This window comes from Elephantulus edwardii, unplaced genomic scaffold (genome assembly GCF_000299155.1).
Source record: "Elephantulus edwardii isolate Elephantulus edwardi_28Jun2011 unplaced genomic scaffold, EleEdw1.0 scaffold00017, whole genome shotgun sequence".
Taxonomy (NCBI): domain Eukaryota; kingdom Metazoa; phylum Chordata; class Mammalia; order Macroscelidea; family Macroscelididae; genus Elephantulus; species Elephantulus edwardii.
In genome coordinates, this window is record NW_006399767.1 from 20,199,668 (window position 1) to 20,211,789 (window position 12,122).

A 12,122-nucleotide genomic window follows, 5' to 3' on the forward strand; every position below is an offset into this window, starting at 1 on the left:
AGGGCAGATTTTCCTTATTAGTTTAGCTAAACTGTTGCTTGATCTAAAGAAGACTTCAGGGGATGCTTTTTTTTTTTAAAGTCTTCAGGTTTAAAGATTATTTTCAGGATTCATCGAGCCTCAGTGGCTCCAAAGAATTTAGATTCTGTAAGTAAAATTGCTTCTCTATTTTTCCATATTTTCATCAGAATTCTGCAGAATCTTTGTCCAAAATGCTAAGCAGTGGTAGTCAGGTCAACCTGAATGGTCTGGGTGGGAATGTAAGGATTCTTTTGGACCACTGTGTCACATCTACATTTGAAAGCAAAATATCAAGTGCCTCCCTTCTTAGTGTTGTCTGGGGACCAGTTGCATAGGCATCACCTGGGAACTTTTTGAAACCGTCAGTTTGGAGACCCATCTGCTGACTTACTGGATCTGAAACTGTGAAGGTGGGGTGTGGCGGTGTGCAGTTAACAAGCCTTCCAGGTGATTGTGGTATATACTAATAAATTTGAGAAACACCAGTGATTAAAAGAATGGACTCTGGAGCCACATTGTCTGGGTGCATACCTTTGCCAGCTGTGTGGCTTTAGGCAACTCACTTAACCTCTCTGATCCTCCATTTCATTCCCTATAAAATTGAGACAATAACTACTACCCTGTTAACTGTGATGATTAAACGAGAACTCCTATAAGACCCTGAATGAGATGGATTCACCCAGTGACTGGGGTAATGGGGGTAGGGGTGTCAGAGACAGTAAAGTGGGCAAAGGATAGCACAGTGTTCAGAGTTGTTGTATATAGGGTTGCTGTGAGTCGCAAGCACCTTGACAGCGCATAACAACAACAACAACATATAAGTAGTTTAATGTGTGATATTGCCATTTGGAAAGCATCAGTAATTATGACCTCAGCATTGATCTTCATTCTCTGTTTCAAGGTGGTATCTGATGCTGCAGGACAAGGAGTAGCCATCACAGGAAACCAGACCTTCAACAACTGGAACTGGCCCAATGCTGTGATTTTTGCAGCCACGGTCATCACCACCATCGGTAAGTTGTCTGGTCTGTGTCTGTCTGGTGTCTCCATTCCTTTAAGACTCATATTATGGCAGGGCTCTGTCTCCTGGGGCCTTCAGGATTCCCGCCGCCCTATCCTAGCTCCAAGGAACATAATAAGAACCCAGCTCTGGCTTGGACTCAGGTCCGAGGTAAAATCGGGCAACTTGGCAGTTAGTCTTTTTTGACACGTTCCTGGGATTTAGTTAAGTGTTTGACTGGGCATGCCTGGGAGACTAGTCCTATGAGTCCAGAAACAGTGACACAGCCAGGTAGCCAATCCTGTTGCAGGAGGTTGGTCAGGTTTTTCACTACACAAATCCAGCCCACCCTTGATCACCACACGGAGTATCTACTCTAGCATCAGTTCTCCTTCTATCCTCCCTAGTCATTGTCCAACTCTCTGATGCATAGCACGTAATTGCAAAGACCATGGCCTGTATCAGATGCACCTTAGTCTCCAGAGAGACACCATTGCTCTTCAGAACTTTGGAAAGGTCCCTAACCTATGAGAGACCTAATGGGGAAGGTAAAAGTGCCTATCCTCATGGGTGTTTTGTGTGCCATGGAGTCACAACTGACTCATAGCTCACCCTCCAGCCAGTTTTCAAAGTAATTGCATGGGAGGAGATGGCCCATCCTTTTTCCCACAAAACAGTTGGTCAATTCAGACAGCACACCTTTGGGATTTCAGCACAGCTTCTTAACCTCCAGGCCACCAGAGCTCCCTGCCTGTCCTTGAGGAGCTCCCAATCTGCTGGAGGAACCATAGGTCCTGCCATCATAATGGCAGCAAGTGGTCATAGTGTGCTCAAGAGAAGGACCATTCCTTAGGTGTGGATCATAGTCCCCAGGTAGTACAAATGGTTAATGCACTTGGCTGCTAACCAAAAGATTGCATGTTTGAGTCCATGAAGAGGCACCTTGGAAGAAAAACATTGTAATATGCAGTCAAAATCAAAAGATCTGTGACAGACAACTCACTTGCCCCAATCAGTGTCCACTCAGTGGTAAGCCGCAGTGTGAAGTGAGTATGACTTAGAGAATGGGCCTCTCTGAGTGGGCAGGGAGGTGGTAGGAGAAGCAGAGGGCCGTTCTGTATCCAAGTTCATCATCCCTGCAGTGGCTTCCTCTTTCCCTTCCCACCCCGTCCCCACTCCCACCCATCTCACTGCATTTTTATTTTTTTCCTACAAAGACTTCATTTTGGCCTCTCTCTGTCCTCCTCCTCCAGGCTATGGGAATGTAGCCCCCAAGACTCCTGCTGGGCGTCTCTTCTGCATCTTCTACGGTCTCTTTGGAGTGCCCCTCTGTCTGACATGGATCAGCGCCCTGGGCAAGTTCTTCGGGGGACGTGCCAAGAGGCTGGGCCAGTTCCTCACTAAGAGAGGAGTGAGCCTGGTATGTCTCCTACCCTGTGTTGTAGGCAGAAATGAGGATGGGGCAGTTGATGATGGGAGAGATCGGGAGTATTGGGACAAGGAGAAAGAAGGCGGTTTCTGTGACCCCAGCTTTCCTGGGTCATGCTGGGAACACCCCTCTCCCCTCCCCTCCTGGTTGCTGCCCCCCGCCAGGCTGCCTTAATCACCCCCGTTGTCTGACTTGGGTTTCCCCATCAGCGGAAGGCGCAGATCACGTGCACGGCCATCTTCATCGTGTGGGGCGTCCTGTTCCACCTGGTGATCCCCCCCTTCGTGTTCATGGTGACGGAGGAGTGGGACTACATCGAGGGCCTCTACTACTCCTTCATCACCATCTCCACCATTGGCTTTGGCGACTTCGTGGCTGGTGAGCCCCCTACCCCTACCCCTCCCTGCTGCTCTGCCTCCTGCCTTCACATTTCTGCCTCTCTCCAGTTCTGACTCAGCCTCAGCAGGCTTTTACAAAGGGGACCCCAATAGGTGTTAAATGTTTTGGATGCTTCTCTGAACCAGTGGGATTCTCATGCCACCCTGCCACTTTCCAGGGGCAGCTGAGACACAGGAAGGCAGAAGAAGAGTTTGTTTCTGGTCCCCTTTTCTTGGATGTGGCTTTCCCCCTTCTAGTGTTTGTCTCTGATATCCTTTCCCTTCAACCCTCCTGAGCTGGGTTTAGTTCAGTCAGGGCTAGGCCTAGTGGCTTGAGCCAGTCTTCTGCCTACAGGGTTTGCCCTAGTTTCCTGGGTAAGCCGAGGCAGGCCCTGCAGGCTTGGCTCAGAGGCCCGAAACCTTGCTCTTGCCACAGGCAGTTGAGAGACAAGGAAGGCCTTCTCCTGAGCTGCCCTGCCCCCCTTCCTCAGCCACTCCCTATCACTCCTCCCCACTTAATCCAAGGAGGCGATTAGATTCTTTGGCCCTTTGTCTGACCACCTGCAGTGAGCCCAGCCCCTCATGGACTTGAGCCTGTGGCCGCAGAGCATCTTGGCTCTTCAGCTTCTTGACACCCTGTTTGGCTACACTGATCCTGCCTTTGTTCCCTCCAAGTCGACTGCTCTGCCTGTTTACCCTCCCCCTCTCTTCAGGGGTCAGGTCCCTGCCATTCTCCCCCACCTCTCCAGTCAAGGGGAGGTCACTACCCTTCTGCAAAGAATGCCTGGAGGGGGCGTCTTGAGTGGGTGGTGAGAACAGGAGAGAAAAAGGCATGAACACTCCCTGAGCCTGGCAAGTCTGAGCCTTCTGTCCTGGAGATCAGTTTAGTCCCAAGCACAAGCCTACCATTGTCTAGCCCTTGGGGCCCAGCTCACACTAAGGAGAAGCATTTTGTCCTAGAGGAAGGAGTACAGCAGTATAATTTACCGATGCTGCCCCAGCTCCAGCAAGACACCGTACCTGTGTGCCTCAGTTTCATCATAACTGACCCTCCAGCAGGTTTTCAGATGGTAAATTGCACCAAAGTTTGCCCGTCTTCTTCAGAACAGGTGGTGGATTTGAACGAAGTGCCTTTAAGTTGGCAGCATAACTCCTTCCCACAAAGCCAGCAGAGATTATTTGGTAGCTTTAGTGAGCAGAAATTTGTTTTCTTAGATTTCAGGAGATGAGAAGTCCAAAATTTTGGCAGAAGCTCTAGGGAAAGGCCCTCAGTCCCTGCTGTCTCGACTTCTCTTCCATTCTTTTTCTCAGTGCTCCTGGGAGCTCTCTAGTCATTTGCCCTTGCTTATGCCCAGTCTGCTCAGAAATGGTTCATTTAAAACATTAACCTGAAGACTAGGCCTCTCTTTTGGTTTGAATCCACCAGTAGCTGCTCAGGAGAAAGATGGACAGTCTCCTTCCATAATATTTACGGCTTCAGAAAATCCGCTGGAAGATCATCTGTGAATCCCTAACAAAACACAAGTGGAATGGCAGCCATAAATATAAACTCCTTTCTTCCCCTCAAAAAACTCTCCTTGCTGTAAAGCCATAGTGACCAGCTTCTGGGTTTCTCAGACTATAAAACTGCCCATCCTTTTCTCTTGGAGGACCTGGTGGATTTGAACTGCTAAACTTTTGGTTATCTGGACAGTATGTAATGCACTACACCACCAGGGCTCCTTTTCCCAAATGCAGGTGTTGGGATTTATAGCATATATTTTGGGAGTACATGGTTCCATCCATAATTCTGTAGGGCTGATACCCTCACACCCTGCTGATAATCAAGAGAACCTTTCTGATTGGCTTTGGAGTGGAGGAGGGATGGACACTAGAGTGGACGGGGCTCTTCGGGTCCAGTTGAGGAGGCAGAAGGAAGGGGCACCTGCCATCATGGTTGCCTAGTCCCCATTCCCCCATTCACTGAGGGTCAAGGTGTGAGTTGACAGCAGTTGTGGATCCACCAAGGGTGGGGGGTGTGTGTGCGCGCGCTCCCCACCTCTGAAGTTTGCAGCCGCTCCATTTAATTTCCATCCTACTTTTACATACTTACCAAAAAGGTTAGTAGTTGTGTGTTGTCAGGTTGGAATTGATCCATTGTTGACCCTCCAGTGGGTTTTCAGAGGAGAGGAGATTGCCCTCCCTTCTTCCAGGGAGCATCTCCTGGATTCGAACTGAAGGCCCTTGGGATTGCAGCACAGCTTCTAACTTGACTATGTGTTGGTTATATTCTCAGTCCCTCCAGAGCTTCTCTATATAACCCTCTCCCTCACCTTTAGAGGTAATCACTCTCCTGACTTTTGTAGTTGGGGAAACTGAGGCTCAGACACAGGTTGAGGTCTGAGAGTTAGTGACTCAGACAAGACCCTTCCAAAGGATGGGAGGGTAGCCCTGGGTCTGGAACAAACCTTTCTTTCATGCTGCTACCTCTTCTGGATTGTGCCTCCGATGCCCTTGTTCTTACATTAACACCGCTGTGGCCTCTGTGTGTTTCTGGGTTCCTGTTGACCCTTTCCTGACCCTTGGGCTCCTGTCATTCTGCAGGTGTGAACCCAGACGCCAACTACCATTCCCTCTACCGATACTTTGTGGAGCTCTGGATCTATCTGGGGCTGGCCTGGCTGTCCCTCTTTGTCAATTGGAAGGTCAGCATGTTTGTGGAAGTCCACAAAGCCATTAAGAAGCGGCGGCGGCGGCGGAAGGAGTCCTTTGAGAGCTCCCTACACTCCAAGAAGGCCCTGCAGATAACAGGGAATGCTGCCTCCAAAGACGTCAACATCTTCAGCTTTCTCTCCAAAAAGGAGGAGACCTACAATGACCTCATCAAGCAAATTGGGAAGAAGGCGATGAAGACAAGTGGGGGTGGGGAGAAGAAGGTCCCAGGACCGGGGCCTCCCAGGGGTGGGCCACCAGGTGTCCCTGCCTCCTTGGCACCCCTGGTGGCCTACTCCAAGAACCACGTGCCCAGCTTAGAAGAGGTGTCACAGACTCTAAGGAACAAAGGCCATGTGTCAAGGCCCACAGAGGAGGAGACTGGCCCAGAGCCCCCCGAGGATGGTTCCCAACCCCCAGAAGGGTTCATTAACCAGCTGGACCGCATCAGTGAAGAGGGTGAGCCCTGGGATGCCCTGGACTACCACCCACTCATCTTCCAGAACGCCAACATCACCTTCGTGAAGGAGGAGGCTGGCCTCTCAGACGAGGAGACCTCCAAGTCCTCACTGGAAGACAACCTGGCTGAGGACGAGCAGCTGCAAAAAGGGGCCGAGGCAGAGGCACCCCCGCACTTCCTTTCCTCAGACGAGTCTACCTTCACCAGCACTGAGTCTGAGCTCTCTGTGCCTTATGAACAGCTTATGAACAATTTCAACAAGGCAAACAACCCCAAAGGCACATGAAGCAGGCTCGGCTCCCCACCCCCAGTTGCTGGTGGCGTCTCCTGTGATGGTTGGGACTCCTGGCTCCTGTTGGGGGACAACTCTGGACCTGGGAGTGGGGAGCCAAGGGCCTTCCTTACCCTCCATCCCCTCCAGCTCTATGCCTAGGACAATGCTTTCCTCTGCTTTCCAGCAGAGCAGGGGGCCGGCATTGGGCAGCATCTGTCCTGAGCATGAGCACGGCCGGGTGCTCTGATGGTTCGGAGGAGATGGTGGTGGGGCAGGCGGGCAAGGGTGACCCTGCAGAGGCCGGCACACACCTGTGCGGTCCATTTGGTTCATAACGCCACACGGTTCTCCTAGGTTGGGGACCCTCACCCGTTTATGTTCGCCAGTGTTTAATCATCTCCTGGGTACCTTGACATACTGGAGAGGGGGAGGGCAGTGTAAGGCCAGGGTTCTGACTTTGCAAGCTCAAAAGTGCACAAGGAGGTGCAGGATGGTGTGGAAGCTGGGAATCGGGGACCAGAGGAGCCACAGGGCCCAGGGCTGGGCATACTCCTAACCATCCTGTGACTCTACCCCATCTGCCGTGGCAAGAGGAAGGCGGTGCTGAGACACTCCTGATGCTGAGGGCTCTGCGTTGTTGATTTGTTCAGACCAAGCTCAGCCCGGGGCCCTGCCCCCTCCCTCCTATACTTTTAGATCAAGCAATGGCAGATGCAAAGCTTTCTGCCCCCCTCAGAGAGTGGTGGAACGTCGACCACTGCAGCCTGGGACTCCTGGTGCTGGTAGCCAGGTTGCCGAGAATGTGAGGCTGGATCCTAGCTAGTTCCACCTTCAGCCCTCTAGCTTCCTATCAAGATGCACCCACACACTATTGCACCAACCCCTTTGGGTTTCCCTTTACCCAGAATTCCTACTAGCCTACCCTTACTCCCCACCCACCCTTGCTCTTGGCTCACAAGTTTTGAGCAACCAGATCTGTGAATCACACCCCCCTTCCTGCTACTGTTGGTCATTTGTGTTTGTGTTTATGTTTGAAAAAAGGATCTGGGATGGAGGAGTAAAAGATAATGTGAAACTGTAAACAGACTTTCCAGTGAGGCGGCCGCTGGAGCTCTCGGTGGCCTGACTTCTGGGGTTCTGTAGCCCACTCCGGCCTTCATGTTGTATTTTGTTATTTTTTTAATAAACTACTGTTTTTATATGTCTAAAACCCCTGTTCTTGGCCTCTGAGCCACCAGGGAAGAGGTTTAAGTGTCAGACCCAGAGTCCACCATGCCCTGCCCCCAATGCCCTTGTTGGGCTTTTCTTAGTGACCTCAGCTAAGGTCATGGTGTCATGAGCCATCCCCCTCTGCTACACTGGGGAGGGGCCGTCAGTTGCAGGCAACTGGACACCAGGCCAGGGGGTGACCATTCTCATCAGCCCCAGCCCCCTCCTCAATGGCTGTGGGGGCAAATAGGCCAGTGCTTCCCCTCCATGAGTGAAGGTGATAGGCATGTGTGTCCCTGGACCTGTTCATTCTGTCATAGATGTAAGTCTGCCAGGCCAGGCCATGTGGTATTTGTTCTGTGAGCTGTGTTAACTGTTGTCTCGGTCCCCACCCGACCTGGGCAGCACTGGCTGCCCTGAAACCATACACACTGTATGTACATACTGGCGATGATACCGAATGTAATTTATTTTAACATTTTTACAATAAAATGTGAGGTGGACAAGCCAGTTTGTTGTGTGTTCTGTGGTGCATGCAGTGGGAGGGGGGGCTGGTTTGTGCCATCAGAAGGAAGGAGGAGGCCCCTGGGATGAGCCACATGAAAGGCTGGATAAGCCGAATCTCAGTATGAAGGTCCTAAGGAGAATTTAGTTGGCCCTGGAAAGAAGTAAAGGAACCCTGGCTTAGGGTGTTGTGTGTTGGACTGTCAATCCAAAAGGTGGTAGTTCAAGTCCACCAGCTTCTCTGAGTGAGGGAGCTGGGCATGGGCAATCTTTTCTTGTAAAGATTTAGAGCCTCAGAGACCCGAGTCTCTGAGTCAGATCCACTGGAAAGCAATGATTGGTTTGGGGGTTTAAAGGGAGTAAAGTATAGAGAAGTAGAAGATGACAGACTACTTGAAATGAGATGGTCAGGAGTGTCTCTCGAGGGAGGCCTGAGTGCGGGAGAGCCGTGGGGCAGGGACACACTGCCGTAAGTTCACAGATGAGGAAGGAGTTAGAGGAGCAAGGGACAGAGACGGAAAGAGATGACAGGAGACTCCTGGCACCTCGCGGGCATGAAGTGGGGATAACATTCCCTGTGAGGGGGATGAGGAAACCAAAGCATAGCCAGGCTGACTTGAACCAACCTCATGATAAATAAACCAAACAACAATCCATTGCTATTGAGTTAATTCTGACTCATAATGAGCCTGTTATGAATAAAACTGCCTCTTAGGGCTTCCAAGGTTGTAAATTTTGATGAAAGAAAACAGCTTCTTTCTCCAGAGGAGCAGGTAGTGTGTTGGAAATGCTGATGTTTTGGTTGGCAGTGAAGCATAAAATCACCGTGCCACCAGGGTCCTTTTTCATTAATAACCAACTCTTAGCTAACTGTCCAGTGGGTTTTGGGGGACTAAATTGCGCTGGGGGAGACTGCCCATCTACATCCCACAGAGCCAGCAGTGAATCCAAACTACCAAAGCATCGACTGCTTTCTGAATTAGCAATGCAGCTCCACCACTAGCTCCAGTAAACAGTGAAACTCGTACCCAATTCTCGGCCATTGGGTCCCTTCCAAGTCATGGCCCCACCTGTTAGGTTTCTGTCGCTTAAATCTTAACAGGAGCAGACTGCCTCATCGTTCGACTTCAGGAAAACTGGTGTTTTCGAACTGCTGAGCATCCAGTGTCAATAAACCAAATCCAGAGCCAATAAACCAAAGCCCAAACCCACTGCGATAGTGCTGAGGAGGGGGTTTGCAAGGTGGTGACTCTTCACAAGAGGAGCCTGGCACTCCTCCTCCCTCTGAATGGCCGGTGGATTTGAACTGCCACCCTTTTGGTTAGTCGTCCACTTGGTTACACACAAAATTCAAACCCTGACGGGTCCGCTCTCAGTTTGCTCCACTATCCCCTGTGATAAGGCAGGAGACCCCCATGCTTTGAGGCCTGTCTCCTGGCTTACCTGAAACTCCTCAGTACTGGCTGTGTGCCTGCCATTTCTGTCCACCACCCTTTATTTTGCCTCTTGTGTTTGTGTCCTAATCCTCACAACAGTATTATTAACCCCATTTTACATATTGAGACATGAAGTCCAATCACAGGACTTTCTCCCAAATTCAAACAGTTAAGTGGCAGCAAAACCGTTTCCTTGACATCCGTTCCCAGGCTCCCTCATTCTAACCCTCTGGAAGAGAAGCCAGGTTGTTTGGGTTTCACCTCCTTGGAAGTGAGCAGTCGAGATGGTCATCAGATCTGGTTGCCTCTGAAGCTTTCTTAAATGATGAAGGAGGAGGCTGTAGAGCTCTGGGCTGAGCCTTCAGACGTGGCTGACTTTCTTCTGGTTCCCAGAAATATGGCCTCCGCCATGAAGATCCTGCTCTCCACCCCTAAAATAACAGGAGACTTTGCCTCACTTTGGACGTGTCATCAGGAAAGACCAGTCCCCAGTGGAGGACATCATGGTGGGTAAAATTGAAAGTCATCAAAAGTGAGAGAAACCCTCCATGAGATGGGTTGATAGAATAGCCAATGCCATGGCTATTGAGATGGGCAATGTCTCCTTCAGTCATGTGAAAGGCCTCTGCTAGTACCAACTCTATGGCAACAAGAACAGTTTAGATGTCAACGTGTGTCTTAGATATCAACCCCCTGCTGCCGTCACTTAGGGAGCTCTGGTAGCCTAGTGGCAAGAAGCTGTGCTGCAAACCCGAAGGTGCGCTGTTGGAGGCCACCAGCCGCTTGGCTGGAGAAAGCTGGGCAGTCTCCCGTGTGATTAACTGCTTCTGAAAACCCGCCAAAGGGTCAGCGATGGTTCAGTTCTAACTCTGGTGCATAACAACAGTCGTCACCTGGATCCCAGCCACACTGGCCCCACACCTGCCTGTCTACAACAGCACTGGCTCTGAAACCTGGTAACAGCCCACAGATGGTAGCCAACTGAATGAATGAGCCTTCTTAGCTACTCCTGGACTCTAATATGGGTCCTCTTCCATCTGGCCTGGGTGATACGAACTGCTCACCTGCTGGTCAAAAGGTTGGATGTTCAAGTCCATTCAGAGACACTTTCAAATAAAGGCCTGTCAATCTGCTCAAAAGTCCACCATTGAAACCTACAGCACAACTTTACTCAAAGATACGTGCGGGATGGGGGTGTCCCTGAGTTGAAATGAACTATAAAAACGGGTTTTGGTTTTTCCTTTCCAGTAACCATGACTTCAAGTGCGTTCTAATCCCAGACTCAACGTTGACACCAGTTCTTTCCTGCTTTCAACTCCTTGGGGACTTCCACTCACCAGCCCCCCGCCCCCCTTTAACTACATTGCCAGCCAGCCCCACCTCTCTTCCTGAGTTCCAGCCACACTGACATTTCTCAAATCTGCCAGGGTGCCCCACTTTTGTCTTTACTCTGACGACAATGTCCTTCTTAGCCCTGTGGTTAAAACCCTGACTTCCACCATAAATGCTTCTCCACCAAGAGTCTGTCCTCAGCAAGCTGCCTCTGTGGGATGTTGTCAAAGTTACCCACCTTTGGTGCTCAGGGCCACCCACCCTCCCCCAACTAGGAGCTCCTGGGGAGAACAGTGTGTTCACCTTTGGGTTCCTACCACACGACTTACTGTGAATGAAGGCTGAGTTTTCAATGTTTACTGACCGGAGGGTGAATGAACAAATGTCCTGGTTCCATTGGCTAATCTGAAGTCAAGGCTTATTCTCTACAAGTGAATTCCAGAAAAGACTAGTGCACAATCTAGAACAACCTTGAGTCTGACATGAGTGAGCCAGTTCCCCTCCATCTGGGCAGGGCAAGGCCACACACACCTCTTTGTCTCTGCTCCCCACCTATCACCTGTGTGTACCCCCTCTCACATATTCCCATACTTCCCTTTCCTCACCTCTCACCATCCCTAAGACAGCAGCTTTGTCTTCTGAACCTGTTGACCCCAGGCAGCTGGTCCTTCCCTCCAGACCCTAAATCTCCATACTTAATCAAGGAATAACTGTTCACAGTTAACTTCTCACTACCACCCCAGCCTCCCCATTTACAAGGCCCTTTCAAATCCATTTCTGTGTGGAATTGTGCAACGAACCTGGAAGTCAGGTGCAAGACTTTATAGCCCCATGGAAGAGGCATTTTCAGATGAGGAAATTAATGTCTTGGCGTGGTGTCCCAGAAAAACAAAATATGAAGCAAGAGATGGAAGATGACCAGAGGAGATAGCAGAGAAGGGTGAGGAGCTAAGATGGTGAAGAGGGAAAAGCAAAGGAAGGGGCATTATTAAGTTAGTTTCACTGTCGATAACTGAGGCTCAATCCTGCTGGGAACCTTAGAGGAATCTGTAAACTGTGCCTCAGAATTTTTCCTCTGAAAAATGGGAAGCTTCTGCATTTATTTATCCATCAACTGCTACACTCATTGGTCAAAGATGGCCCCAACGATATTAATCCCCACTTCCTCCTAAACATGTTGGTTGTGGTAGACTGTATTCCAAAGATGGCCATAGCAATCTCTCCCACATTCTATTCTGCAACGTGCCTTTGTTACTCCCCCAGCAAGAGGTAGAGTCTACTCCCCTTGACCAATAGAATATGGTGGAAGTGATCTTCAAGGATTTCTGAACGCATACATTAAAAGGGCCTGACTGGTAGCTTCTGCTTTTGTGCTTTTGGGGTAGCCAG

The 12,122-nt window shown here is 50.2% G+C and overlaps 1 protein-coding gene across 1 annotated transcript in view; it reads left to right on the plus strand.

Moving 5' to 3' along the window:
- Positions 1-6,264, plus strand: part of KCNK5 (potassium channel, subfamily K, member 5) — a 49,197-nt gene extending 42,933 nt beyond the window's left edge. The window contains exons 2-5 of the mRNA XM_006882019.1: positions 923-1,034; positions 2,275-2,441; positions 2,660-2,828; positions 5,411-6,264. Coding sequence (XP_006882081.1) covers positions 923-1,034; positions 2,275-2,441; positions 2,660-2,828; positions 5,411-6,264 — 1,302 coding nt within the window. The remainder of the gene's footprint in view (positions 1-922; positions 1,035-2,274; positions 2,442-2,659; positions 2,829-5,410) is intronic.
- Positions 6,265-12,122: the final 5,858 nt, after the last annotated feature.